At 46.6% G+C, this 25,955-nt stretch overlaps 1 protein-coding gene across 3 annotated transcripts in view; it reads right to left on the bottom strand.

Annotated features, from left to right (window-relative positions):
- Positions 1–25,686, bottom strand: part of BAIAP2 (BAR/IMD domain containing adaptor protein 2) — a 111,081-nt gene extending 85,395 nt beyond the window's left edge. For 2 of the 3 annotated variants that reach the window (XM_069952624.1, XM_069952621.1), the window contains exon 1: positions 25,528–25,686. In XM_069952624.1, the coding sequence (XP_069808725.1) occupies positions 25,528–25,596 (69 nt within the window). In that variant the 5' untranslated portion in view covers positions 25,597–25,686. Of the gene's footprint in view, positions 1–16,494; positions 16,515–25,527 lie in introns of those variants that run through there. The other variant, XM_069952622.1, reaches the window with a different exon arrangement.
- Positions 25,687–25,955: the final 269 nt, after the last annotated feature.

Raw genomic sequence — 25,955 nt, 5'->3', positions numbered from 1 at the left:
GAGATTGGACTTCAACACATATTAGGCCTTAGCCTTGTAAGTTGTCAGTCACTTCACTCTGATTTACAATATCCAAAAAAGTTCTCCAAGCCTGAATCTCCGACCCTTAGGATTTACCCCGGACAGGAGCAGAAACCTCCAAGTCACAAACGGACGTTACTCATAAATCAAGTCAACATGTACTCTATACGCTGAGAACCACCTTCTTCTGTGCCGGACCACATTCCGCAAACAGGAGCTTTTTCACCAAAATGCAAAGAATTTTGTCAGGCTGGTTTATTCGAGAATGTTTTCACGCTTAAAAATGTCTGATACGGAATACAGAGCGATATACTATGAAACTAGCCTAAGGCGGCAACGATGTACTGGACAGACGTCAATCACTACGAGAAGTTCTCAGGCCAAGACCGCTGGCAGATCATGGGAATAGACGTCTGGGTCAGAGCATTTCTGGAACGGACAGAGATTGACGGATTGTCTTTTTTAAACCTTACTATAATCAGTACAACAGGTCTAAGGATGCCCAAGGCAGACGGATGCTCATGGGGACTGGGCGTCCATCCACAGGACCAGTCAACGTGCCTATGCCGACCCCTGTACATCACCCAAAGTGGCTTCAATGGATAAGCGAGCATCCGAACTGGACCACCGACCAATGGAAGAAGGTGACCTGAGTTCTAATGTGTCTTGCAGAAACCTATAACATTTTTTTAGTTTAGATTTTTGGATATTTAGGGGACAAAACATTCAAAACTTAGAACTTTGTCGAGCAGGGGGCGCCTGGTTAAATGGTCGCGTCTCCAATTGATTTTGATGGGGTTTGTTACACAAGTCGAGCACTCCAGCAGTGAAAAATGCTCAACTCTAGTAACGAGCACTCAAGCGTTTAAGTGCTCGCTCAATACTAATGTGGATGGTATAAGCACATGTATTGACCAAGACCGTGAAGAGCAGGATGAAGTTCAAGATGATGACTTGGCCTCCAAACAGCCAAGATCTCAATCGGTCGAGCATCTGTGAGACGTGCTGGAGAACATGAAGGCCGCATCTCAAACCTTACAGTAAGGAACAACCATTCTATACCTGTGTGGTGTTGTAGCTAAGCCTTTTGGTGGAGTTGCAATACCAGACATAACCCATGGACTGGTGTGGTGCTATTTCGGAGGGGGCACATGTTTTTAACCTCTAACACCAGAGGAGGAATGTAAATTATGCATAGGTTTACGAGGCTTGTGAGTAAACCTAGAAATCAACTAAACCTTGCGAGAGCAACCGAGAGAGGGTGTGATGGAATGGGTGTCACCTGTGTCGCCCGATACTACTGTCAGGAATGTTGGTCTAACATTTCTACAATCCCACATCCAGGTTACTCACAAATGTGCAGCACAACAAACATTTGGATAGAGAAACTTCATGAAAAAAATATCCCGTTATTAATGCCATAAAAAAAAAAAAGACCATAACACTTAGGATGCTTAAAGGGGTTGTTCAGAAAAAAAACAAAAACTATACAGTGCAGTGAGTTGCGACACAGATCACTAAGTCAATGAAGAGGTCTGTGAATTGCGGGCCGCTCTACGGACGTGTGAATGAGGCCTAACAGGCAATGCTCCATAAGAGAGCAAGCCAAAAAAACAGGCTTAAAATTGGTCTCCAATATGGGAATATGGGAAAGTCATTGGGTTGGTCCTTCAGGCTTCTCAACCATCTCCTTCATTTTGTTATTGGACGTCCTGAAAAGGGATATCCACCAGACAGCTGGAGAGCAGGAAAGGTCCTACCTCTTCTGCTCTCCGGTGCCCCGCTTCCTCCATCTGTGCTGATACTTCTGCAGACAAGAGAGCGGTGGGAGCATATTGCCGGCTGAAACCATGTTCACACGCAACATCCAATAACTGCCTGACGTTGTCGCAACATTGGGTGCTGATCACTTGCGCCTCCCCTCTCGTCTGCAGAAGTTATTAGCATAGATGGGCAGACGAAAGAAAGGGAGCGCCGGAGAGCAGAAGAGGTAGGACCTTTCCTGATCTCTGGATATCCCCTTTAAAACTCTTTTCCTTATTTTTCTAACTTCAATGAGCTCCGATAATAAGTCATCTATAAAATGGGTGTTATTTATATGACAGGTGTCAAACTTACCTCCCTCCAGCTATTACAAAACTACAATTCCCATCATGCCAAAACATCTAAAGAGTCCAGCCCTGGCTAAAATTTGACAGGAGTCAGGACATGGATGAAAGCAACAACAACCAATCCTCACTTACCTTTCCCCGTGTCTGCAATCCACCATGTGACCGGCCTCGGGACCCCCGCCGAAAGGCATTTTCCCCAGAGTTGTGATGATGTTATGACCCGTCGCAGCTGATGGACAGCCCGCTCAGCCAATCAGTGACTGGAGCGGTGTCCCGTCCCAGACACTACCTGGCTGAGTGGCCAGTCCATCAGCAGGTTTGAGACGTTGGCTCTGGTGGAGGTCCCGAAGCCCGGAGAGGGTCCCAGAGGGCCGAACAGACGCTGGAGAGGCACGGAGAAAGGAGAGTCTGGATAGTTTATGTTCCCACATGCTCCTGCATTTTGAAAAAAAATTTTTTAAACTTGTCCTACCATCCAGGCCTCCTATCCAATCTATGCAGAAGTGCAACCATAGTGTACATGGAGTCATCTTGTGCAGGGACTTTGAGGTCTACTATTGTATCACCCTCGGCCCAGCACAGGATCCTCCAGTACACAAGGGATGGACAACCTGATGGAGAACCATCAATACATTTCCTGGAATCTCTTTCCATACTGTATCACTACTGGTCACAGAATGTAGTTGCATAACATGCTTTTTATTACAATGAGAGATGACACCAGGGTTTCATCGCCTGGAATATTCCTCAGCGATGAATTACGAGCTCCAGCAGCAAATTCCATGTAGGCCTGGATGTCGGATGTGATACACTATGGAGATATCAAACTCTGGGGACGGAACCATATAATCATCCGCCCATTAAAATCAAGTGCTCTCCGTGCAGCAAAGGAATTACTTACAGCAAAAAAATTATAAAAACACCAAACATGAGCGACCGGTACTGCGAGATCGCCCCCACTGTGGAGGTGGCAGGTACTGCGAGATCACCCCCCACGGTGGAGGTGGCAGGTACTGCGAGATCACCCCCCACGGTGGAGGTGGCAGGTACTGCGAGATCACCCCCCACGGTGGAGGTGGCAGGTACTGCGAGATCACCTACACGGTGGAGGTGGCAGGTACTGCGAGATCACCCCCCACGGTGGAGGTGGCAGGTACTGCTAGATCACCTACACGGTGGAGGTGGCAGGTACTGCGAGATGACCCCCCACGGTGGAGGTGGCAGGTAGTGCGAGATCACCCCCCACGGTGGAGGTGGCAGGTACTGCTAGATCACCTACACGGTGGAGGTGGCAGGTACTGCGAGATGACCCCCCACGGTGGAGGTGGCAGGTAGTGCGAGATCGCCCACACGGTGGAGGTGGCAGGTACTGCGAGATCACCCCCCATGGTGGGGGTGGCAGGTACTGCGAGATCACCTACACGGTGGAGGTGGCAGGTACTGCGAGATCACCCCCCATGGTGGAGGTGGCAGGTACTGCGAGATCACCCCCCATGGTGGGGGTGGCAGGTACTGCGAGATCACCTACACGGTGGAGGTGGCAGGTACTGCGAGATCACCCCCCATGGTGGAGGTGGCAGGTACTCTGATCACCTACACGGTGGGGGTGGCAGGTATTGCGAGATCACCCCCACGGTGGAAGTGGCAAGATCCATACAGTGAACCGATAATCTCAGTCACCAATCAGTTTGACTCCTGCAAAGCCTAATGGTCCCTTCACACAGAGCGATAATCGTTCCAAAATGGCCGATACTCATAGATTATCTGCCTTAAGACCCACCGATGAAGTGGCGAGTGAAAAATCATTAATCGTCGTCTTTCAAAATCCACAATCGTTGCTAGTCGTCCATCAATATTTTGCAGATCGGTTTATCTAAAACAAGCCAAAAAAACATCAGGATAATGGTCTCCCAATGATTAAAATAAGGAGATTTTTACACGATTTTTAAACGTTGATTGCTAAAGGTTAAGTCGTCACGTCACGAGCGCTCAATCGCTTGAGCGATTTATCTGTAGGTGTAATAGGACCCTCAGGGATGATGCCATAAATACATGTGGGCAGTAACCAAACCATGACTAGTTCCTAAGGCTTTTTGAGAGTGTCCATGGACTCGATAGTGATACACCATCACAGGGACTCTCAAACACAAAGATGTTAAGGCAAATGTACGATTAGGAATAGTCAATCCCCCACCCCACTACCCTGTTGGCACTGGTGCGGGGATCTCAGTGGCGCAGTAATTATTATTTTTTTTTAAAGGTGCCACCCCCTATTTGTGTCACTCCCGGTACAGGTTACATTTACATTTCAGTGAAAGTGCAGCCATGCAAAGCGCAGATATCCATCAGCAGCCTGACCTCCTGGGGGGGACCAACATTCCTGTACACGCAACCTACAGGTCACGGACTGACGTTTTACTCTACATCCTACCTGGACAAGCTGCACCGGCTTTAAGGCCACTTCCAATTATTCAAATAAAAGAATAAGAGGAGAATCAAAATAGTCATGTATTAAAAAAAAAGGCAGGAGTAGTAACGTGCAGTGTGTGCACCATGTGCCATTTGGGATGAGACTGGAGGGTAAGTAACCTTTCAACACCAATTTGCAGTTTATATATAGATGTAATCTATAATAATTGTTCTGTACCGGTAATACAGGACAAACCGGCACTGGGAAATCAGCCGGTCACTTCTGGAGCTAGAAGAGGTTTTGTTGACAGATTCAACCCAATACTATGTCATACCTCGGTAATGCATGTAGAACCTCGCAGCCCCGCGCTGCACGGGCCCCACCTCGCAGCCCCGCGCCGCACGGGCCCCACCTCGCAGCCCCGCGCCGCACGGGCCCCACCTCGCAGCCCCGCGCCCACTACAACAATATCCACATTAGATCACTTTTGATTTATTTTCCCAGTTTTTCTTACACATTGGAGCCAGGTACCACTCGGTTTATTTTACCTTTAACGCTGGGTTCACACTACGTATATTTCAGTCAGTATTGTGGTCCTCATATTGCAACCAAAACCAGGAGTGGATTAAAAACACAAAAAGGATCTGTTCACACAATGTTGAAATTGAGTGGATGGCCGCCATATAACAGTAAATAACGGCCATTATTTCAATATAACAGCCGTTGTTTTAAAATAACAGCAAATATTTGCCATTAAATGGCGGCCATCCACTCAATTTCATCATTGTGTGAACAGAGCCTTTCTGTGTTTTTAATCCACTCCTGGTTTTGGTTGCAATATGAGGACCACAATACTGACTGAAATATACGTAGTGTGAACGCAGCCTAAAAATGTAAACTTAAAAAAGAGAAAATTCACGCAAATTCTTTTCATTTTTCTGTCTATGAAGCTGTATGAGGGCTCATTGTTTTGCGCTGTAAGCTGTAGTTTCTCATCGGAGAAGCTTGGAGACGCTCAGCTGCCGGGAAAGCTTTGGGAGAATGGCAGCGGCTTCAGGGACTTGCGGCGCAGGCAGTGTCTCTGCATCACGCTGCCTGCACTGGGAACGGGTCACAGGTGAGCGGAATCTGTTTATATTTTTCTTTATAGCAGTCGCTGCATACGGTGAGGATGTGGCAGTTTTTAAGCTCCCCACTGTATGCAGCGACCATTCCCGGCGTATAAGACGTCCCCCGACTTCTCTGCAGATTTTTCAGGGCTAAAAAGTAATCTTATACACAGGAAAATACGGTATGTTCAGAATTATTTTTGTTTTACTTGAAAAATTAGGAGAGGAATTTATTATATTTTTAAAACCACTTCTTTTTTTCTAGTCTCCCTCGGGGACTATTATAAGTAGAGATGAGCGAACCGGGTTCGGCTTCGAGTCAATCCGAACCCGAACGATCGACATTTGATTAGCTGGGGCTGCTGAACTTGGATAAAGCTCTAAGGTTGTCTGGAAAACATGGATACAGCCAATGACTATACCCATGATTTCCACATAGCCTTAGGGCTTTATCCAGGTTCAGCAGCCACCGCTAATCAAATGCCGAAAGTTCGGGTTCGGATCGACTCGAGCATGCTCCAGGTTCACTCATCTCTAATTATAAGCAATCTTTAGATTGCTTATACTGGTCAATGCTAAGAGGAGTATATGTATAAAGCATGTAGGTGACCAAAAGATTCTGCTCCATTGACTGCAAAGTGATAAGAGAAACTTTGGACCAGGGCCGTATTTACCATTAGGCACCCGTTGTCCGGCGCCTAGGGCAGCACCTTGCAGGGGGGCAGCACCAGGGAGCAGGGGGACAGAAAATACGATTTTTTTTTTTTTTTAGTTTTTTTTTTAGTTTTCCTCCTCCCGTTCAGACTTGCCAGTAAATCTGGTGTCTTTTCCAGGGGGGTGGGGGGTATGGTGGTATTAGTCAGGTCTGGTATCGCCAATTGGTGCGTGAAGATGAGGCGTCTTCAGGTTTAGTGCCTAGGGCAGCAGCAGCTGTTAATACAGCCCTGCTTTGGACCACAAAGCAAGCAAAATCCTACGCAGAAGAAAGACTTGTGACCCCAAGATCTAGCAACACTTAAAGTGTACCTGTCCTACAAACAACTCAGAAATATCATCAGACATGTCAAAAGCTACTGATCACAGCAGGTATCACCACTGAGACCAACTCTAATCAGAAGATAAAGCCGGGGAGAGATGGCGGCAGCGCGATCCACATCCATCTTATTTTTCAATATAAGTCTATGAGAAAATATTGACGGAATAAGCGGTCGGCCTGGATCTCTCTCCGGCTAAATCTCCTGATCAGAGTGGGTCTCAGCAGTGATACCCACTCTGATCAGTAACTTTTGATATGTTAAAAGTTATTTGTAGTGACCATGCCCATTTAACTATACTGTACGGTGATTAGGTTTTCCTTTACCTGAGGCAAAGATTATCGAACTGCACTGGCTAAATAAAATAGGGGTGTGAAACTCATGGCCCTCCAGCCATTGCAAAACTACAATTCCCATCATGCCTGGACAGCCAAAGCTTCAATTCCAAATCTGCACCAGCTGGAAGGCTAGAAGTTTGACACTTGGGCTAGTGTCATGGCTAGTCGGAAACTCCTCTGGTACATGTAAAAAGGGATGGCAACCCGTACTAAAAAATGTGTCACCTGTCTCCTTGGACGTGCTGGTAGGTTATAGTAAATGGAAAGCTATGATCTAGGTTATGATCTGGGATGGGCATATCATCCGCACGTATCAGAAGTGTTAGTTTCCCTTTAAGCTGGTGCAGCTCCCTCCGTTACATTAGGCGGTGGTGGCGGCTGATCTCAGACAATGGCTTTCTCTGTCTAATTAGCGCTAATAACCAGACAAATTGGAATAGTAAAAGCTGGAGAGATGCAAACTGAGAGTTTCCATCCAAACCAACCAGAAAATGTCACCTCTCGAGGCAGCGTAAAAAAAACAAACAGATTTTGTAAGGAAAGATCCATTAACACATTAGGTTTCCATCAGCACAAGGCAAATGTATCCGGATTGATACGGCTCAAAAATTATTACCCCTCTTCTTGCTTCATATAATGGAGTTAGATTTCAAAAAGTTTAGCGGTGCCTGCACCCCATCACCCTCATCTGACCAGGGTAATGGGTCAATTTTAAAGGGCTGCATCCAGACTTTGATCTTAAAGGGGTTATCAAGCTCTACAAAAACATGGCCACTTTTGCCCCGCTCTTGTCTCCAGATTGGGTGGGGGTTTGAAACTCAGTTCCATTGAAGTAAATGGAGCTTAATTGCAAACCACACCTGAACTGGAGACGAGAGGGGGAAAAGTGGCCATGTTTTTGTAGCGCTGGATAACCCCTTTAAGCGGCTATGGGTGTATAGGATAGGAAGTGACAACGACCTTTGAAGGGTGTCACTTTTAAGGCCAATTTAGCATCTGAAGTCGATGTACAGTATATTGATATTTTGTCTATTGGGGCTCTACGCAACAACCTGCCTACTACCTGGCATTGTCCATAAGGAAGTCTTTGATTACCAGTGGCTAAAGAAGTTGGATGCAGCCCCAGGGAGTCCTGGAACCATGCATACAGCCATATGAACTTTTTGCCAACCACAGAACTGGATCCCATCTGGCTTACCAGACTTAATCAATGGGTGTGTGAAGCAGAGGTTAACCTTTAAATAAGGGTCCACACTGACATATGGGAGCAGCAAAGAGGTGCAGTACTTCCCTAGAGCCAGAGCCACTCTTGATCGTCCTCCAGTCGGACCTCCACCGAGCGGGGACGGATGACATGTTGCAGCATAAGCTTACATACTTTCATGGTTTTGCATAAGTAGAGTTGAGCCAACTTTCCAAACTGTTTGGGTTCGTCAACACTCTCCAGAATCTGAACGCTTTGCATTCGACTGCCTGCGGCTGGAGAAGTTAGATGTCGTCCTAGTGCTGCCAGGAGAACATGGATACAGCCTATGGCCTATGACTGTATCCATGTTTTCCAGGAATCCATAGGATGGCATGCAACTTCTTAAGCCAACGGGAGACAAATTCCAAGTAGTTGGGTTCGGAGAACGTTGCCGAACCCACAACAGGTCAACACTAGTTATTAGTAAACTGAATTTTCCATTATATTGGTGGACTTTGATATTGGAGAATATTGTTGCTTATAAGACTTTGTATTAACAATCTTGTTACTGCAAACCCTAAGGGCCCTATTCCACTGGACGATTATCGTTCAGATTATCGTTAAATCGTTCGAATCTAAACGATAATCGTTCGGTTGAAATGCAGTTAACGATTAACGACCGAACGAGAAATCGTTGATCGCTTTAAAAGACCTGGACCTATTTTTATCGTTGCTCGTTCGCAAATCGTTCGCGTTGAATAAGACATCGTTCGGTCGTTCGCAATAGATACGAATGCAATAGCGAATAAATAGCGAAGAAAAAACGATCGCAATTACAATCATAAGTAACGATTATCGTTCAATGGAAATGAGTGAACGTTTTCAGGTCTTTCGCAATAGTGGTCGTTTGAGATCGTTAATCGTTAATGATATGCAAACGATAATCGTTTGGTGGAATAGGGCCCTTACTCTAAGTCCAAAACTAATCTTTCACTAAATGCCGTCTCCGGTCTTTGTACACTGAAGCCCGTCCGATAAATCGGCTGATGCCCACGATTTCAGCTTCGGAAACTACAGCGGCCACTACTGGGGGAAAGTAGCATTACGTGCCAGCCATGCAGTACATAGACAGGGTGGAAAACACAGTAATCACTGAACTCAAGGAGAACAGCGAAAAAAATTCCAATGAAGTCCTCAATCAAGAGTCTCCACTGATGCCCCCAAAAATTTAAATATGCAAAACAGGAGTCCGAGGAGCCTCAGTTACGAGTCTCAAAACACGGGATAGACAGATATCTCTAGCCTGTTGCCACAGGGTGCCTCCATGATGGGGAGAGCACCACACCACCCTGATAAATAACCCCTTAAGTCCCACTCGGTTGCGAGTATTGGAACATAGACAGGGAAACAACAGGGTGGCCCCTTTTGTCATTGCCCCAACTAGCCAGAATCCTACCCCACACTGACGAGGGGCAAATACCCCAAAACAGCTGTCTGTGGGTGGAGACCTGCCTTTGTAAGCCCTTGTCATGATCGCAATACTCGCACCTCGAGTTAGACATTTACAAAAGGGGCCACCCTGTTGTTTCCCTGTCTATGTTCCAATACTCGCAACCGAGTGGGACTTAAGGGGTTATTTATCAGGGTGGTGTGGTGCTCTCCCCATCATAGAGGCACCCCGTTGGCAACAGGCTAGAGATATCTGGCTATCCCGTGTTTTGAGACTCGTAACTGAGGCTCCACGGACTCTTGTTTTAGATAGACAGGCTGGACCCTCCAGAGCAGGAGACGCCTATGGTCAGTGGGTTTCGTGCACCAGCCAAAACACAGAGGGGGGGGGGGGGGGACTAGAGCAAGATTTTATCCAAAACGGAAGAACATTTGAGAATTTTATTTAGCATAAAGTTAAACTTTCCCAGTGGTGTAAACACTATAATTACGGGTGGCAATGGTTGCGGGCCTCCTGCGCTGCACACGGTGCTCACATGGTTCCTACGCTCTGTTTACACAGTAACACACCTTATTACATCAGCGGGATTATTCCATATTTGAAGTGCAGTGACATGTACGGCTTTACGGGCTCAGCCAGAATAGCTGGAAACAGAAGAAATCCTTCTCTCAAAGGCTATTTCCTAATCTACCTTATTACTGTTTGCCCTCACCACACCCTGAACAACAACATGGACTGGTTTTTATGCTGATACGGACACATGGTAAAAGAAGGAAGGAGTCCTGGAAACTTATCGTCTTCTAGTCTTAAAGGGGTACTCCAGCGTAAAACTTTCTTTCAAATCAACTGGTGTCAGAAAGTTATAAAGATTTGTAATGTACCTCTGCTGCTCTGGACAGTTCCTGACAAGGACAGAGGTGGCAGCAGAGAGCACTGTGTCAGACTGGAAAGAATGCATCACTTCCTGCAGTACGTACAGCAGCTGATAAGTACTGGAAGACTGGAGGTTTTTAAACATTTGAGCATTCGTCAGGTGATCACTGGGCCTACAGCAATATCAGCCTATTTATCCCATAATCACCCAATGTAATGGTTGTTAAAGCGAATCTGTACTGGCATGTAGCCGCTCCCAAATCTCCAGTACAGTGTTGTACAGGTGCTCACACCGTGGCAGGTTGGGGGGGGGGTCGGCCTTTCTCCCAGTCGGTATTTTAAATAAAAACTACTTTTATTTCTGTGGCACGGCAAGAAGTCAATGTGGTGTGGCCTAGCGTGTCCGTGCCCTAGGCCTGCTGCACCTCTCCCCTGCCTCTCACCATTTTCAGCACACCCCTGGTCCAGGAGGAGGCGGGGAGATAGGCGCTGCAGGCTTAGGGCACGGACGTTCTAGGCCCCGACACATTGACTCCCCACCTCGCTACCGAGATAAAACTAGTTCTCCTCCAAAATTACGGCCCCAGGAGAAAGGCCGACCCCTGAACCGGACACTACGTGAGGACCTGTTTAACGATGTATCGGCGGATTAGGGATGACTACATGATGGTACAGATTCACTTTAAGAGTTTAGAAAAGGAAATGACAGAAGTAGAAGTCACAATATACAGACGCATACTTATATGTGATGGCTCCGTATGAATAAAGATTATACTAAAAGCGATTAAAGTGAAGCATCTGAGTCCAGGTACAGAAATAACTATAGAAGAAAAAACATCTCTACAAGTCTATTTTAACGCCAAGTCCCATCATACAATTAAATGCAAATTACTAGCCATCTATTTTAAAGCTGATGATCCATTACCGTAAATGGTGGATGAATGGTCTAATTACAGAAGCCGCACACAAGTGCAGCCGCTCTCCTGCTCACATAGAGAGCCGCACAGTCTCCTGCTCACATAGAGAGCCGCACAGAGCCTCCTGCTCACATAGAGCCGCACAGAGCCTCCTGCTCACATAGAGAGCCGCACAGAGCCTCCTGCTCACATAGAGCCGCACAGAGCCTCCTGCTCACATAGAGAGCCGCACAGAGCCTCCTGCTCACATAGAGAGCCGCACAGAGCCTCCTGCTCACATAGAGAGCCGCACAGAGCCTCCTGCTCACATAGAGAGCCGCACAGAGTCTCCTGCTCACATAGAGCCGCACAGAGCCTCCTGCTCACATAGAGAGCTGCACAGAGCCTCCTGCTCACATAGAGCCGCACAGAGCCTCCTGCTCACATAGAGCCGCACAGAGCCTCCTGCTCACATAGAGAGCCGCACAGAGCCTCCTGCTCACATAGAGCCGCTAGTTACGATAGTTACTATGATCGTTTATTCCTTCTGATCCCAGCAAGACAATGGACAATGGCCGTATTCAGACTATAATCGTCCCGTGGAATAGGGGGCAACGATCAGCCGACATTGTTCATGTCGGCTGATCGTTGAAGTCGTTTGCCTTTCAACATGTTGAAACACAAACGACATAGCAGCGATCTGCTGCCGTCACTCCGTGGAAAAGGAGCGGCGGCAGCAGACTGCCGCTATACCCTATGGGCTGCCTGGACGATCAGCGATCACCCGGGCAGCCCCCCACCCCGCCCGGACTCACTCGCTGCTGCCGCATGTAACAGCGGCAGCAGCGAGCGGGCAACGTGGAGCAAACGAGTGCTGACAGCGTTCATTTGCTCCTCAGAGTCGGACTGTGTAATACAGCCTTTAGACTGGGTTCACACAGCATTTTTTGCAGTCTATTTTTTTAGCAAAAAAAAAACAAACAAAAACAGATGTATTTGAGTGCATCCATTTCCCTATTGACATCCTTTAAAAAAAAATACGGATCAAAACACATCCGTTTTTTTAACATATACAAAAACGTGGTGGACCACCGATACACATAAATAAATCTGTCTTTTCATACGTTTTTTGGAAAAAGAAAAAACCCAGCCTTACCGGCAATACATCATGGTGAAAATATATGTAAATTAGCACTTGTCAGCCATAGGGCTCATACTACACCTAACCATCCTCCCCTCCTTCCCCAACAAGCCAGGTATAGCAGATCAATGCATAGTAGCAATATGTAGTGACATATGACAATAAATAGAGATGAGCGGGACTGGAGCAGGCTGGAGTCGGATTTGATTACCAGAGGCTGAAGAAGTTGGATGCCGCCCTAGGGAGTCTATGGCCTATGACTGTATCCATGTTTCTCCAGACTCCCTAGGGCAGCATCCAACTTCTTCAGTCACGGAACGATCAGACTCAAGAATAAACAAAGGGATCTTTATCTTATTCCCCCAAACACAGTGGAAAACAGATGGCGGTTTAGTAATAGTCTAGTAATGTAGGACTAATGTCCCGGCACTTTTACAGCCTCCTAACTATAAGGCTGTGTTCACACAACGTATGTTTTGCATAAGTCACGGCCGACATTGCACTTTGCAGAAATGAAGATCATCCGACTGCAGTACCGGCTAGGATGATCTTCAGTTACACCGGCCATTCTGTCACCCAGCCGGGTCACAGAACGTCCGGTGTTATACAGTGTTTCCCCCAGAAATAAGACACCACTACTAATGTACCCTAGAGTGTAAAGTAAGGCACCCCCTACCCTAAACTAGGGCACCCCCCAAAAGTAAGGGACCCCCAGAAAGTAAGGCCACCCGCCACCCACGACTCACCTAAACCCCTCGTGGAGCTTCACTGCCGGTGCAACAGGCAGCTGGGTTCATGGCCCCCAACGCCCGTTCCGAAGCGCAACGCCGCACGCACGTCCCCAGGACCTGCTGCTGGAGCCGCGTAACCGAGGGGAGGTGGTCACCACATTGGGGGCCGTGCCAGCGCCCGCCTGTTCATGTAATACAAAGCGCTGTACCTAGTGCTACATTCACTTTAACAAGCAGACGTGGCTTATAAGCAACTAAAAGGCGCCATAAAGATTAAACCAACCAATAGATGATGCCGGTTGGGTTCATGTTGTGTACAAAGTATAACAAAGAAAGCTGCCATACACTGCTGAAATAATAGTCCATGTAACCCTGCTATAATAAGTAGCCGTTCAGTGACAGCGCCAGTCAAATGACAGCACCGACAGCGCCAGTCAAATGACAGCACCGACAGCGCCAGTCAAATGACAGCACCGACAGCGCCAGTCAAATGACAGCACCGACAGCGCCAGTCAAATGACAGCACCGACAGCGCCAGTCAAATGACAGCACCGACAGCGCCAGTCAAATGACAGCACCGACAGCGCCAGTCAAATGACAGCACCGACAGCGCCAGTCAAATGACACCAACAAGAAACTAATACAGTACCTTACCACCACACCTAATATACAACTATGCAGTTATAATGCCCGGGGCAGCGGTGGGGCTTATTACAGTACAATTTCATCCATATGACAGAAGAATGACAGCCAGTAGAACTACAATATCACACCTGACCGAAGGCAATTGTGACCCTGTTTTAAGGTCCTCGGCTTCGACTGTCGGTGTAAGGGACTCTCCCGACAGAAAGATTTGTAATTTACTTCTATTTAAAAATCATAAGCCTTCCCATACTTATCAGCTGCTGTATGTCCTGCAGGAAGTGGTGTATTCTCTCCAGTCTAACACAGTGCTCTCTGCTGCCACCTCTATCCATGTCAGGAACTGTCCAGAGCAGGAGAGGTTTTTTATGAGGATTTGCTGCTGCTCTGGACAGTTCCTGACATGGACAGAGGTGGCAGCAGAGAGCACTGTGTCAGACTGGAAAGAATACACCACTTCCTGCAGAACATATAGCAGCTGATAAGTACTGGAAGACTGGAGATTTTTATATCGAAGTAAGTTACAAATCTATAGAACTTTCTGACACCAGTTGATTTAAAAAAAAAAAAAAAAAAAAAAAAAAACTTCCGGAGTACCCATTTAAATACTGTCAGAGTGGCCATTTCACATGCTGCAGAGTTACCTTTTAAGAATCTGAATTCTGGAAAACACAAGTAGAGGTCAAACTGTAAACCTCACAAGGGTAATGAAATCTAATAGCCTCTTACAAGTACAAAACAACATTTTCCTAAGGATAAAGATGGAGTAGATAGAGTGGGGTGAGGTATTGATCACTGCGTCACAGCCTCCTCTCCCCACTTATACCTATAGCACAGCTGCACGCTGATAAGCTAGGCTTCAATTAGGAATCTGCACAAAGGCGTATGGATATGATGAAGAACGTCAGTAAAACACGTCAGTCACTGGTGTAAACAACAACCTGTTCATCCATATGTGAGGAGAGCTTCATGTATATACCACAAGGAAGTGCACAGTGAGCAATTTACTAACATATCATTGGAATGGCTTCCTTTAAGGGTTCATTTACACAGAAAGATTATCTGACAGATTATTTGCCAAAGATTTGAAGCCAAAGCCAGGAATGGATTTGAAAAGAGGAAAAATCTCAGGCTTTCCTTTATGACCTGATCTCTGTTTATAGTCTGTTCCTGGCTTTGGCTTCAAATCTTTGACAGATAATCTGTCAAATAATCTTTCTGTGTAAATGGGCCCTAATCCAGAGATGGAGAACTTCCGCCCTCTAGCTGTTGCAAAACTATAATTCCCATCATGCCTGGACAGCCGAAGGCTGTCCAGGCATGATGGGAATTGTAGTTTTGCAACAGCTGGAGGGCCACAGGTTTTACCACTGTTTGTGGTATCCTCTAACTTTTGGACTTGTATACCACTATGGGTGTGAATATAGAAAATCCATGCAAAAAGCTTAAAGGGATACTCCAGCGAACTATTATTTCTTCTTCTTTCAAATCAGAAAGTTATACAGATTTGTAAATTACTTCTATGTTATAACCTCCAGTCTTCCATCACTTATCAGCTGCTGTATGCTCTGCAGGAAGTGGTGTATTCTCTCCAGTCTGACACGGTGCTCTCTGCTGCCACCTCTGTCCATGTCAGGAACTGTCCAGAGCAGGAGAGGGTTTTCTATGGGGATTTGCTGCTGCTCTGGACAGTTCCTGACATGGACAGAGGTGGCAGCAGAAAGCACTGTCAGACTGGAGAGAATACAACACTTCCTGCAGGACATACAGCAGCTGATAAGTACTGGAAGACTGGAGATTTTTTAACAGACATAATTTACAACCCCTTTAATTTTTTGCCATATTCCGTAGCCAATATATAGCAGCCATGATATGTCCTGTTCCTGCTATAGTGACAGTAGGGATATGGAGCCATTGCAGTACTATTATGGCCCATCTGAAGAGGTATCGCTACTTGGACCATGACAGTATGGCGGCCAGTGTCTCCTCTTCGGATGGGATTCAGACAATGACGGCTAAGCTACGTCCCGGAGACAGTGAGAGTACCACGATGAACAATCCCCGCCTATGTATACACGGTAAGCTTCTCTTATGGAGGAAAGCGACGCCATCGGCGATTTTATCATGTCTAGGAAGTTCCTAATTAGCGGAGTGGCCTCTCGGGCAGCATGGCTCTGTCTATCATGGCAGATAAGAGCGGCTTCTCAGTCTACCAGGGAATTAGGAGACGTCTATAGACTGGCGGATTGTGACGACACCTGAGGCGACAATTAAAACCACTGATATCTCACCCTCTTTAGAAGTCATTGTGTTGCTACAACTATTCTTCTAATTGGTTCTGATACCTTGGAGCGACCGGGAGGAATAAACACATTTCCTCCTGGTCACATCCCTCGCTAGATCTACGGTGGAGGAACCGTACCAATCCAGGAGCTCTCCCGTATGGCCTTCATTGGATTTGTCCAGCCCAACGATATGTGTCTTCAAGATGAATTTTAGATAGAAAGTCAAGAGAAAACCCATCACAAATCCATCGGGAAATCAATACACACCCCGGCTATGTCTCCACGGGAAGGATTCCGTAGGGTCATGACTTCTACTGGCCTCCTCCATGCCTTGCCATGCCCCTGCCCACCGAGCGCCCCATACGCCAAGGAGAAGGGACAGATTTATCAAATATGGTGTAAAGTGAAACTGGCCCAGTTGCCCCTAGCAACCAACCAATCAGATTCCATTTTCCAAAGAGTCTGTGAGGAATGAGAGGTGGAATCTGATTGGTTGCTAGGGGTGACTGAGTCAGTCTCACTTGACGCCATGTTCTCCCCCTAAGTCTTAGAAAAAAAAGTTCTCATTTCATTGCTGCTTCTTGAACAATTTTCTTAACCCCATGGCTCCTCCTTACACTCACATCTGAGGTTGTAAGAAGTTTTCCCCGATAGGGTTGTGAGCCATAACCCAGAATGCACCCAGACAGGCAGGGCCCCGATGACTCCGTGACTGGCACAACTTTCCTCATAACATCTATAAAGGTTCTTACACCAGGCAACTAAAAAGTCACACTGGCCACAGCAGCGTCTATTGTTACAGCATGGAGGACCTCTCAGACATCTAATCCAGAGACGGGGAACCGGAGGCCCTCCAGCTGCTGCAAAACTACAACTCCCATCATGCCTGGACGATGAAAGCTTGGTTCCCCACTCATGATCTAACCGACATTGACAAATTGACCAAAAATGTCAACAAGATCAACAGCTATGTAGAGTGTAGGACCACCGTAGAGTTCCCCCAAAGTCAACACTTCTGTCTATGTAGGCGTCTACGTCCAGTATATTTTTCTTCAGTCTCTGGAACAATTAGGGTTAACAGGCACTTACATATACCTCTCTATATACATCTCACTTATAAGTAGTGAGGGAAAGTCTGTGCAAATGATATTTATAGGATTCCCTGAAGCAGAACCCTCTTACAGCAGTGACTACAGCGGGCACACATGCTCCCAGGGTCTCCTATTACCATCATACTGTACCCTCCTTACCAACCAGACTGATTACAGTGGGCACACAAGCTCTGAGGGTCTCCTATTACCATCATACTGTACCCTCCTTACCAACCAGCCTGACTACAGTGGGCACACATGCTCCCAGGGTCTCCTATTATACCAGCATCATACTGTACCCTCCTTACCTGCCTGACTACAGCGGGCACACAAGCTCTGAGGGTCTCCTATTACCATCATACTGTACCCTCCTTACCAACCAGCCTGACTACAGCGGGCACACATGCTGCCAGGGTCTCCTATTACCATCATACTGTACCCTCCTAACCAACCAGCCTGACTACAGCGGGCACACATGCTCCCAGGGTCTCCTATTACCATCATACTGTACCCTCCTTACCAACCAGCCTGACTACAGCGGGCACACATGCTCTCAGGGTCTCCTATTACCATCATACTGTACCCTCCTTACCAACCAGACTGACTACAGCGGGCACACACCCCTTCCAGGGTAATGGGTGAATCCTATTATACCAGCATCATACTGTACCCTCCTTACCAGCGGACACACACTGCTCCCAGGGTAATGGGTGAATCCTATTATACCAGCATCATACTGTACCCTCCTTACCAGCGGACACACACTGCTCCCAGGGTAATGGGTGAATCCTGTTATACCAGCATCATACTGTACCCTCCTTACCAGCGGGCACACACCGCTCCCAGGGTAATGGATGAATCCTGTTATACCAGCATCATACTGTACCCTCCTTACCAGCGGACACACACTGCTCCCAGGGTAATGGGTGAATCCTGTTATACCAGCATCATACTGTACCCTCCTTACCAGCGGGCACACACCGCTCCCAGGGTAATGGGTGGGTCCTGTTATAACATCATACTGAACCCTCCTTACCTGCGGACACACACCGCTACCAGGGTAATGGATGAATCCTATCATTCCAGCAGCAGACTGTACCCTCCTTACCAGCCAGCCTGACTACAGTGGGCACACACTGCTCCCAGGGTAATGGGTGAATCCTGTTATACCAGCATCATACTGTCCTCTTCTTACACGCGGGCACACACTGCTCCCAGGGTAATGGGTGAATCCTGTTATACCAGCATAAGTCCTCACTGCAGTAGGAAACACAGCAAACTCTATACAGTGGAATATATAACACCGCCAGGAGCGGAGATGCCGCCATCCCATCCTCCATGTTACCTTGCCGGAGGCCAGTCTCTTTTTTGTACAGTAGTTGGGGGAAGAGCGTCTCAGTTTAACATTTTGCTAATGGTATTCCCTCCCTCCTGGCACGGAAGGGGTTACAGCTGCCTGCAGATATAATGTGGGTATTGCGTCCCCTCCTCAGGGAGATGAAGATCAACTGGAGGATTGAAGCAGAAATAAAGATAGAGAGAAGACGCAGACCCACGCATCATTCACCTCCTACCCGAAAGTGACAGCGTGTTCCCACACAGACACGTATCCAACCTGCTGAACTCACAGCGCAAGCCGCCCTCCTATATGTTACAGTAAGCGGCCCTCTAATATATACACAGTGAAGCCTTGGATTATGAGCATAATTCGTTCCGGGACCGTGCTTGTAATCCAAATCCACTCTTAAACCAAAGCAAATTTTCCCATAAGAAATCACTGGTATGCAGACAATTGGTTCCACACTGCAAAAATAATGATTTTATATTCTGAACAACACGTAAAACAGATGAAACAATCATTCAGAAACAGCTGGATATGTAATATTATACGTTACTGTAGAGTATAGCAGCATGTGGTGTATAATGTATAGTAACTGTATAACCCTGATAACACAGCAGCTGGATATGTGATATATAAGTTACTGTACAGTATAGCAGCATGTGGAGTATAATGTATAGTAACTGTATAACCCTGATAACACAGCAGCTGGATATGTGATATATAAGTTACTGTACAGTATAGCAGCATGTGGTGTATAATGTATAGTAACTGTATAACCCTGATAACACAGCAGCAGCTGGATATGTGATATATAAGTTACTGTACAGTATAGCAGCATGTGGTGTATAATGTATAGTAACTGTATAACCCTGATAACACAGCAGCTGGATATGTGATATATAAGTTACTGTACAGTATAGCAATTAGCATGTGGAGTATAATGTATAGTAACTGTATAACCCTGATAACACGGCAGCTGGATATGTGATATATAAGTTACTGTACAGTATAGCAATCAGCATGTGGTATATAATGTATAGTAACTGTATAACCCTGATAACACATCAGCTGGATATGTGATATATAAGTTACTGTACAGTATAGCAATCAGCATGTGGTATATAATGTATAGTAACTGTATAACCCTGATAACACTGCAGCAGTTTGCAGATACAGGATGGAGCTGCAGAGGGCCACTTACTGTGAATGGCTGAGTGTTAGTGCAGGCACATTGTAGCAGGAATGGAGAGGCTGGGAAACACAAGGACTGACAGAGACTACACTCTTAAACTGAGGTACCACCATATATATATATATATATATATATATATATATATATATATATATATATATATATATATATATATATATATATATTGTAGTAAGTGTCCCTGTAATATATAATATAGTAAGTATACCATACACCAGACAGGCTGCGGCCCGGGGTATTACCCCCTGTACTGTACACCAGACAGGCTGCGGCCCGGAGTATTACCCCCTGTACTGTACACCAGACAGGGCTGCGGCCCGGGGTATTACCCCCTGTACTGTACACCAGACAGGGCTGCGGCCCGTTGTATTAGCCCCTGTACTGTATGATACCAGGCAGAACACTGCCCACCTTATAAGCATGTGAATGTGATGCTGTGAGCTGCCAGAATAACCACCACTGGGCAGAGCTGAAATTCCAGGCACATCCTGCACACAAGAGAGGGCGCCCTTTGTCGACTGGCAACTAAATTTCACAACCACCTCCTCCCCAGTGCCAGTGGTTCTCTACTACAACTGAAGTCACTTCCGATTATTACCACCACCCCCGTACCCCGTCCATCGGCCGCATTGCATCTGTGCGCACTTGTCATGGTTAAATTGGCTCAATGCAGATTACACGGCTTCCCGTCTGATCAGACAATGCGTTCTCAGCGCCCGGAGCCAACGCCAGGCGAGCAGTGATAATATCTGGCCGCGCTCTTCTCAGGGCTTACAGCAATTCTTCTCTGTGCGGGGACGAAACAAAGCCTGGTACAAGCCGATACCGAGCTATTTAGGGCACGGCAGGAACACTAATGCACCGGCCTTATGAACACAATCCCAGATAGGTGCCTGGATTAGGACTCTGCGCTGACACACAACATTCAGCACTTTATTCTCTGCTAGGAAGTAGTCGTCCCGGCCAGGCATGCTGGGAGGTGTAGTCCCTGCCAAGGTGGCCGACTACAGACTGAGATAGCAGCCTTGTAAAGAGACATCTTGGAACATACTAAATGCTATGCATTGTGTACAAAAGGTTACAGTATTATACAGCCAAAGCCAAGATAAACAGCCCTGACAATCACCGACCGCAGCCAAACAAATCCCTCTATAGAGGAGAGCGAGTATAAAAGACGCCAAGAGCAGCAGCGTATAGCAAACCTCTATGAGAAGACCCTTCCATGGGGGTGGTCTCCTGTGTATAGTCACATGCTCCTATAGGGCCCTATTCCACGGGACGATTATCGTTCGCATAATCGTTAACGATAAACGATACAAACGACCGCTATTGTGAAAGACCTGAAATCGTTCACCCATTTACATGGAAAGATAATCGTTACTTATGATCGTTCTTGCGGTCGTCTTGTCACTACTGCGAACGACGTCCTATTCAATGCAAAACGATTTGCGAACAAGCAACGATAAAAATAGGTCCAGGTCTTATTAAACGATCAACGATTTCTCGTTAGGTCGGTAATCGCTAACTGCTACTCAACCAAACGATTATTGTTTAGATTCGAACGACTTAACGATAATCTGAACGATAATTGTCCCATGGAATAGGGCCCATAGTCAGCAGAGTCCGACCCCTTTAGGTCATGTGTGAGGTCACAGGAACGTATTCCGTACACAATATAAAACTTTCCCTTGATTTCAACCGAATCCACCCTGCCCCCCCCCTTTACAATGTGATTACTTTGGAGGGATTGTATACCATTTATTTTATATTAAAACTTATACACTTTATTTTACGTCCTTATTCCTAGAGCCACATCCACAGTGATCACAATGACACTAAATCCACATCCTGCTCTGTATCCTCAACTTACACAAACACCACCGCGAGACACAACCAGCCATGCAGTCACTAAAACTAAACTAAAGGGGAAAAAAATATTCTATATAATGATAAATGCTTATTTATTTCTTTTTTCTTTTTAAAGAAAAACCAAGTAACGTAAAACAAAGTAAAAAAATAAATAAAAATTTAAATATAGAGATAAAATACTATATTAAAAGTTAGTACAAAAAAAGTTAAAAAAAATTGTATATATGCAATAAATTATATATTTATATATATAAAATAATTATATATATATATTCTGTATATTAGATACATTGTAGATATTTAAAAGACCAAAGATGCTTAAGGCCAAACAAACATATCAATGCAGCAAAAAAACTAAACTAAGTAGACCACATCCAACCGTAAACCAGCCGCGTCCTAGTGCGGAGAGAGTACAGTCCTAGGTGTCCTATCACTGACCTTTTGTAGGACGAGAGAGGAGGTCGGGGGGAGGGGGGGGGGGTCTAGGAAATTGGGTAAGAGTCCACTAAGATGTAACAGCGTACCAGTCTCCCAGTCTCCATAGCCCCATTAGATTTCCAGTGGCTGAAGAAGCTGGATACAGCCTATGGCCTATGTCTGTATCCATGTTTTCCAGGACTCCATAGGGTGGCATCCAACTTCTTCATCCACCGGTAACTAAATGCCGCACGAATAGACTGGAGCAGGCTCTACTGCAGATGACATGTTCAGGTACCATGCAGACAGGTAGTGAGGAGAAGCACGTCTGAATGTATCTGTGCCCCTCTGGTGTCTTGGAGCAGACGCAGCCCAATGAGGGGTCAGAAGGACCCGTATCCCCCAGACATCCCTATCCTTCTGGCCGCCTTATCTTACAAGGTTTGTTTTTGGGTTTTTTTTATGAACAGATCAGAAAAGTGAATAAAACTAAACAATAATGACAAGTAAGAAAACACGCGGTGATGTGAGTGCGGAGCCTCAGCTGGGCCGATGTGCAGCAGAGCAACAGGTCCCCTCCCCCCACGGCCCTGTAATTATACACAAATGTGAACAGCAGCCTTCTGTGACAACGCCGCACTGGGTAATTGAAACTAAATTAATTTTCCACCTGTACAGATTGCTAATGTAACCTGCAAACACCGCACACCACAACACATTCACACACTACAACACATTCACACACACACACACACACACCACAACACTACAACACACATTCACACACTACAGCAAACAGACACTATAACACACACTGTAACACACACAGATCTCTGATACCAAGTAAGAAAAGATACAATAAACACATAACAGAATATAATGTGACAAAATACACAGCAGCCCCTATAACAACATAGGGATAGATAGGGCCCCTATAATAGACACATAGGGATAGATAGGGCCCCAAAAATAGACACATAGGGATAGATAGGGCCCCTATAATAGACACATAGGGATAGATAGGGCCCCTATAATAGACACATAGGGATAGATAGGGCCCCTATAATAGACACATAGGGATAGATAGGGCCCCTATAATAGACACATAGGGATAGATAGGGCCCCTATAATAGACACATAGGGATAGATAGGGCCCCTATAATAGACACATAGGGATAGATAGGGCCCCTATAATAGACACATAGGGATAGATAGGGCCCCAAAAATAGACACATAGGGATAGATAGGGCCCCTATAATAGACACATAGGGATAGATAGGGCCCCTATAATAGACACATAGGGATAGATAGGGCCCCTATAATAGACACATAGGGATAGATAGGGCCCCTATAATAGGCACATAGGGATAGATAGGGCCCCTATAATAGACACATAGGGATAGATAGGGCCCCTATAATAGACACATAGGGATAGATAGGGCCCCTATAATAGACACATAGGGATAGATAGGGCCCCTATAATAGGCACATAGGGATAGATAGGGCCCCTATAATAGGCACATAGGAATAGATAGGGCCCCTATAATAGGTCTATAGGGATAGATAGGGCCCCTATAATAGGTCTATAGGGATAGATAGGGCCCCTATAATAGACACATAGGGATAGATAGGGCCCCTATAATAGACACATAGGGATAGATAGGGCCCCTATAATAGACACATAGGGATAGATAGGGCCCCTATAATAGACACATAGGGATAGATAGGGCCCCTATAATAGGCACATAGGGATAGATAGGGCCCCTATAATAGACACATAGGGATAGATAGGGCCCCTATAATAGACACATAGGGATAGATAGGGCCCCTATAATAGACACATAGGGATAGATAGGGCCCCTATAATAGGCACATAGGGATAGATAGGGCCCCTATAATAGGCACATAGGAATAGATAGGGCCCCTATAATAGGTCTATAGGGATAGATAGGGCCCCTATAATAGGTCTATAGGGATAGATAGGGCCCCTATAATAGACACATAGGGATAGATAGGGCCCCTATAATAGGTCTATAGGGATAGATGGGGCCCCTATAATAGGTCTATAGGGATAGATGGGGCCCCTATGATAGGTCTATAGGGATAGCCAGCACCTGCACCCCAGACCCCCTGTGAGTGTTGGGAGGGTCTCCGCTCAGTATCTACAATGTGACAAACACCACAGTCCCCAATATACCCCAGTTATGTAAACATGCGGCACAATAGCGGATCCAGAGCCTTCTACTGATGGACAGGGATACACCCGGCTTAGAGTGTATCCAACTTTACATCTAAGCAGATTTAAAGGATCTGATCAATATGGGCAGCAAAGGACCACGGCCATCCTCTACAAGTAGCACTACAAGTCCCAGCATACCCTGAACACAGAGCACTATGGGAGTTGTAGTTTTGCAGGTTGGGGGACACTGAAGCACATTGTAGAGCAGAGACGGGGAGCCTGCCGCCCTCCAGGTATGATGGGAGTTGTAGTTTTGCTAGAGCAGGGACGGGGAGCCTGCCGCCCTCCAGGTATGATGGGAGTTGTAGTTTTGCTAGAGCAGGGACGGGGAGCCTGCTGCCCTCCAGGTATGATGGGAGTTGTAGTTTGGAGGGCGGCAGATTCCTTATCCCTCTCATACACTATGATCAGCACCATGGAAAGCAACTAGGGGGGCACCAAGCTGAGCCCCCACAGTCATCTATATACCAGGGACACCTGGCATCACTATATAGGGGTCTGACCAGGTCCGGCGGTCACGGCTGGGAGGGTTATCTATAGACAGTACCAGTGGTGGAGCGGTGGACGGCCTCTACACGACGGCCGCTGCCAGCCTGGAGCACTGTGCCCCTCTACCAGGGCAGCCCATAACCTGGCACAGAGGAGCGACCACTGCAACATCATCAGAACTAACCCCTGCAGTCACATGACCACATAGCCCCGCCCCCGAGGAGCCCAGACCTACAGGGAACACCTTATCTATGCCAATCCAGCAAAAACTATAAATAAATAAAATATATTATATATATATATATATATATATATATATATATATATATATATATATATATATATATACATATATATAATGTTCTATGGAATTTCTATGGAAAAAAAATAATACTGTATTTGCACGTTGACACCCCAAGAGCCCCCACCATACCGGGGATCGCACAGGGCAGGATCGGTCCGCGGCAACAGGTGGATCCACAGACACAGATCTGACAGAACCGTGCGACAATTCCCTGCGGCACCCGTGCGTTTTCACACGGAGATGTCGCACATTCTCTCCATGCACTGCCCCCCCCATACATGCGCGCCCGCCGGTAATCCCCCCGCCGCCCCCGGGTCCACCTGCCCCGCCGCTTCTCACCTTGTAAACATTCTCGGTGAGCCGGTGCACCTCCTCCGAGCGGGACATCCTGGCTCCTGTCAGTGCCATACACCGAGGGACCCGCTGTGCTGATAATAACAATCCCGGTACCGACGGCGGCAGCGGGGACAGCGTTATCCTCTACGCTGTCACTTGTGTAGGCGCTTATATATGAAGAGGCGGGGCTCCGTCTTCAAGACACGCCCACCAGCACGCCCTCTCCTCCCGGCTGCAGTAGAACTGAAGCCCCGCCCACGGCCCCGCCTCATATTTAAATTAAGAGTCCGGTCTCAGTATTGCTTAGCAACAGCCGTTCTCCCCGACGCTCCCGCGCTGGCGGCCCACTCACGAACGTGGAGTGGGGTAGAGCTGTGGCAATAATAATAGTAGTGAGCAGTGATTTGTGAGAAGGCCATATCCCTGTAGTA

Source organism: Dendropsophus ebraccatus, chromosome 14, assembly GCF_027789765.1.
Source record: "Dendropsophus ebraccatus isolate aDenEbr1 chromosome 14, aDenEbr1.pat, whole genome shotgun sequence".
Classification (NCBI taxonomy): Eukaryota; Metazoa; Chordata; class Amphibia; order Anura; family Hylidae; genus Dendropsophus; species Dendropsophus ebraccatus.
This window is presented reverse-complemented; position numbering and strand designations above follow the sequence as displayed.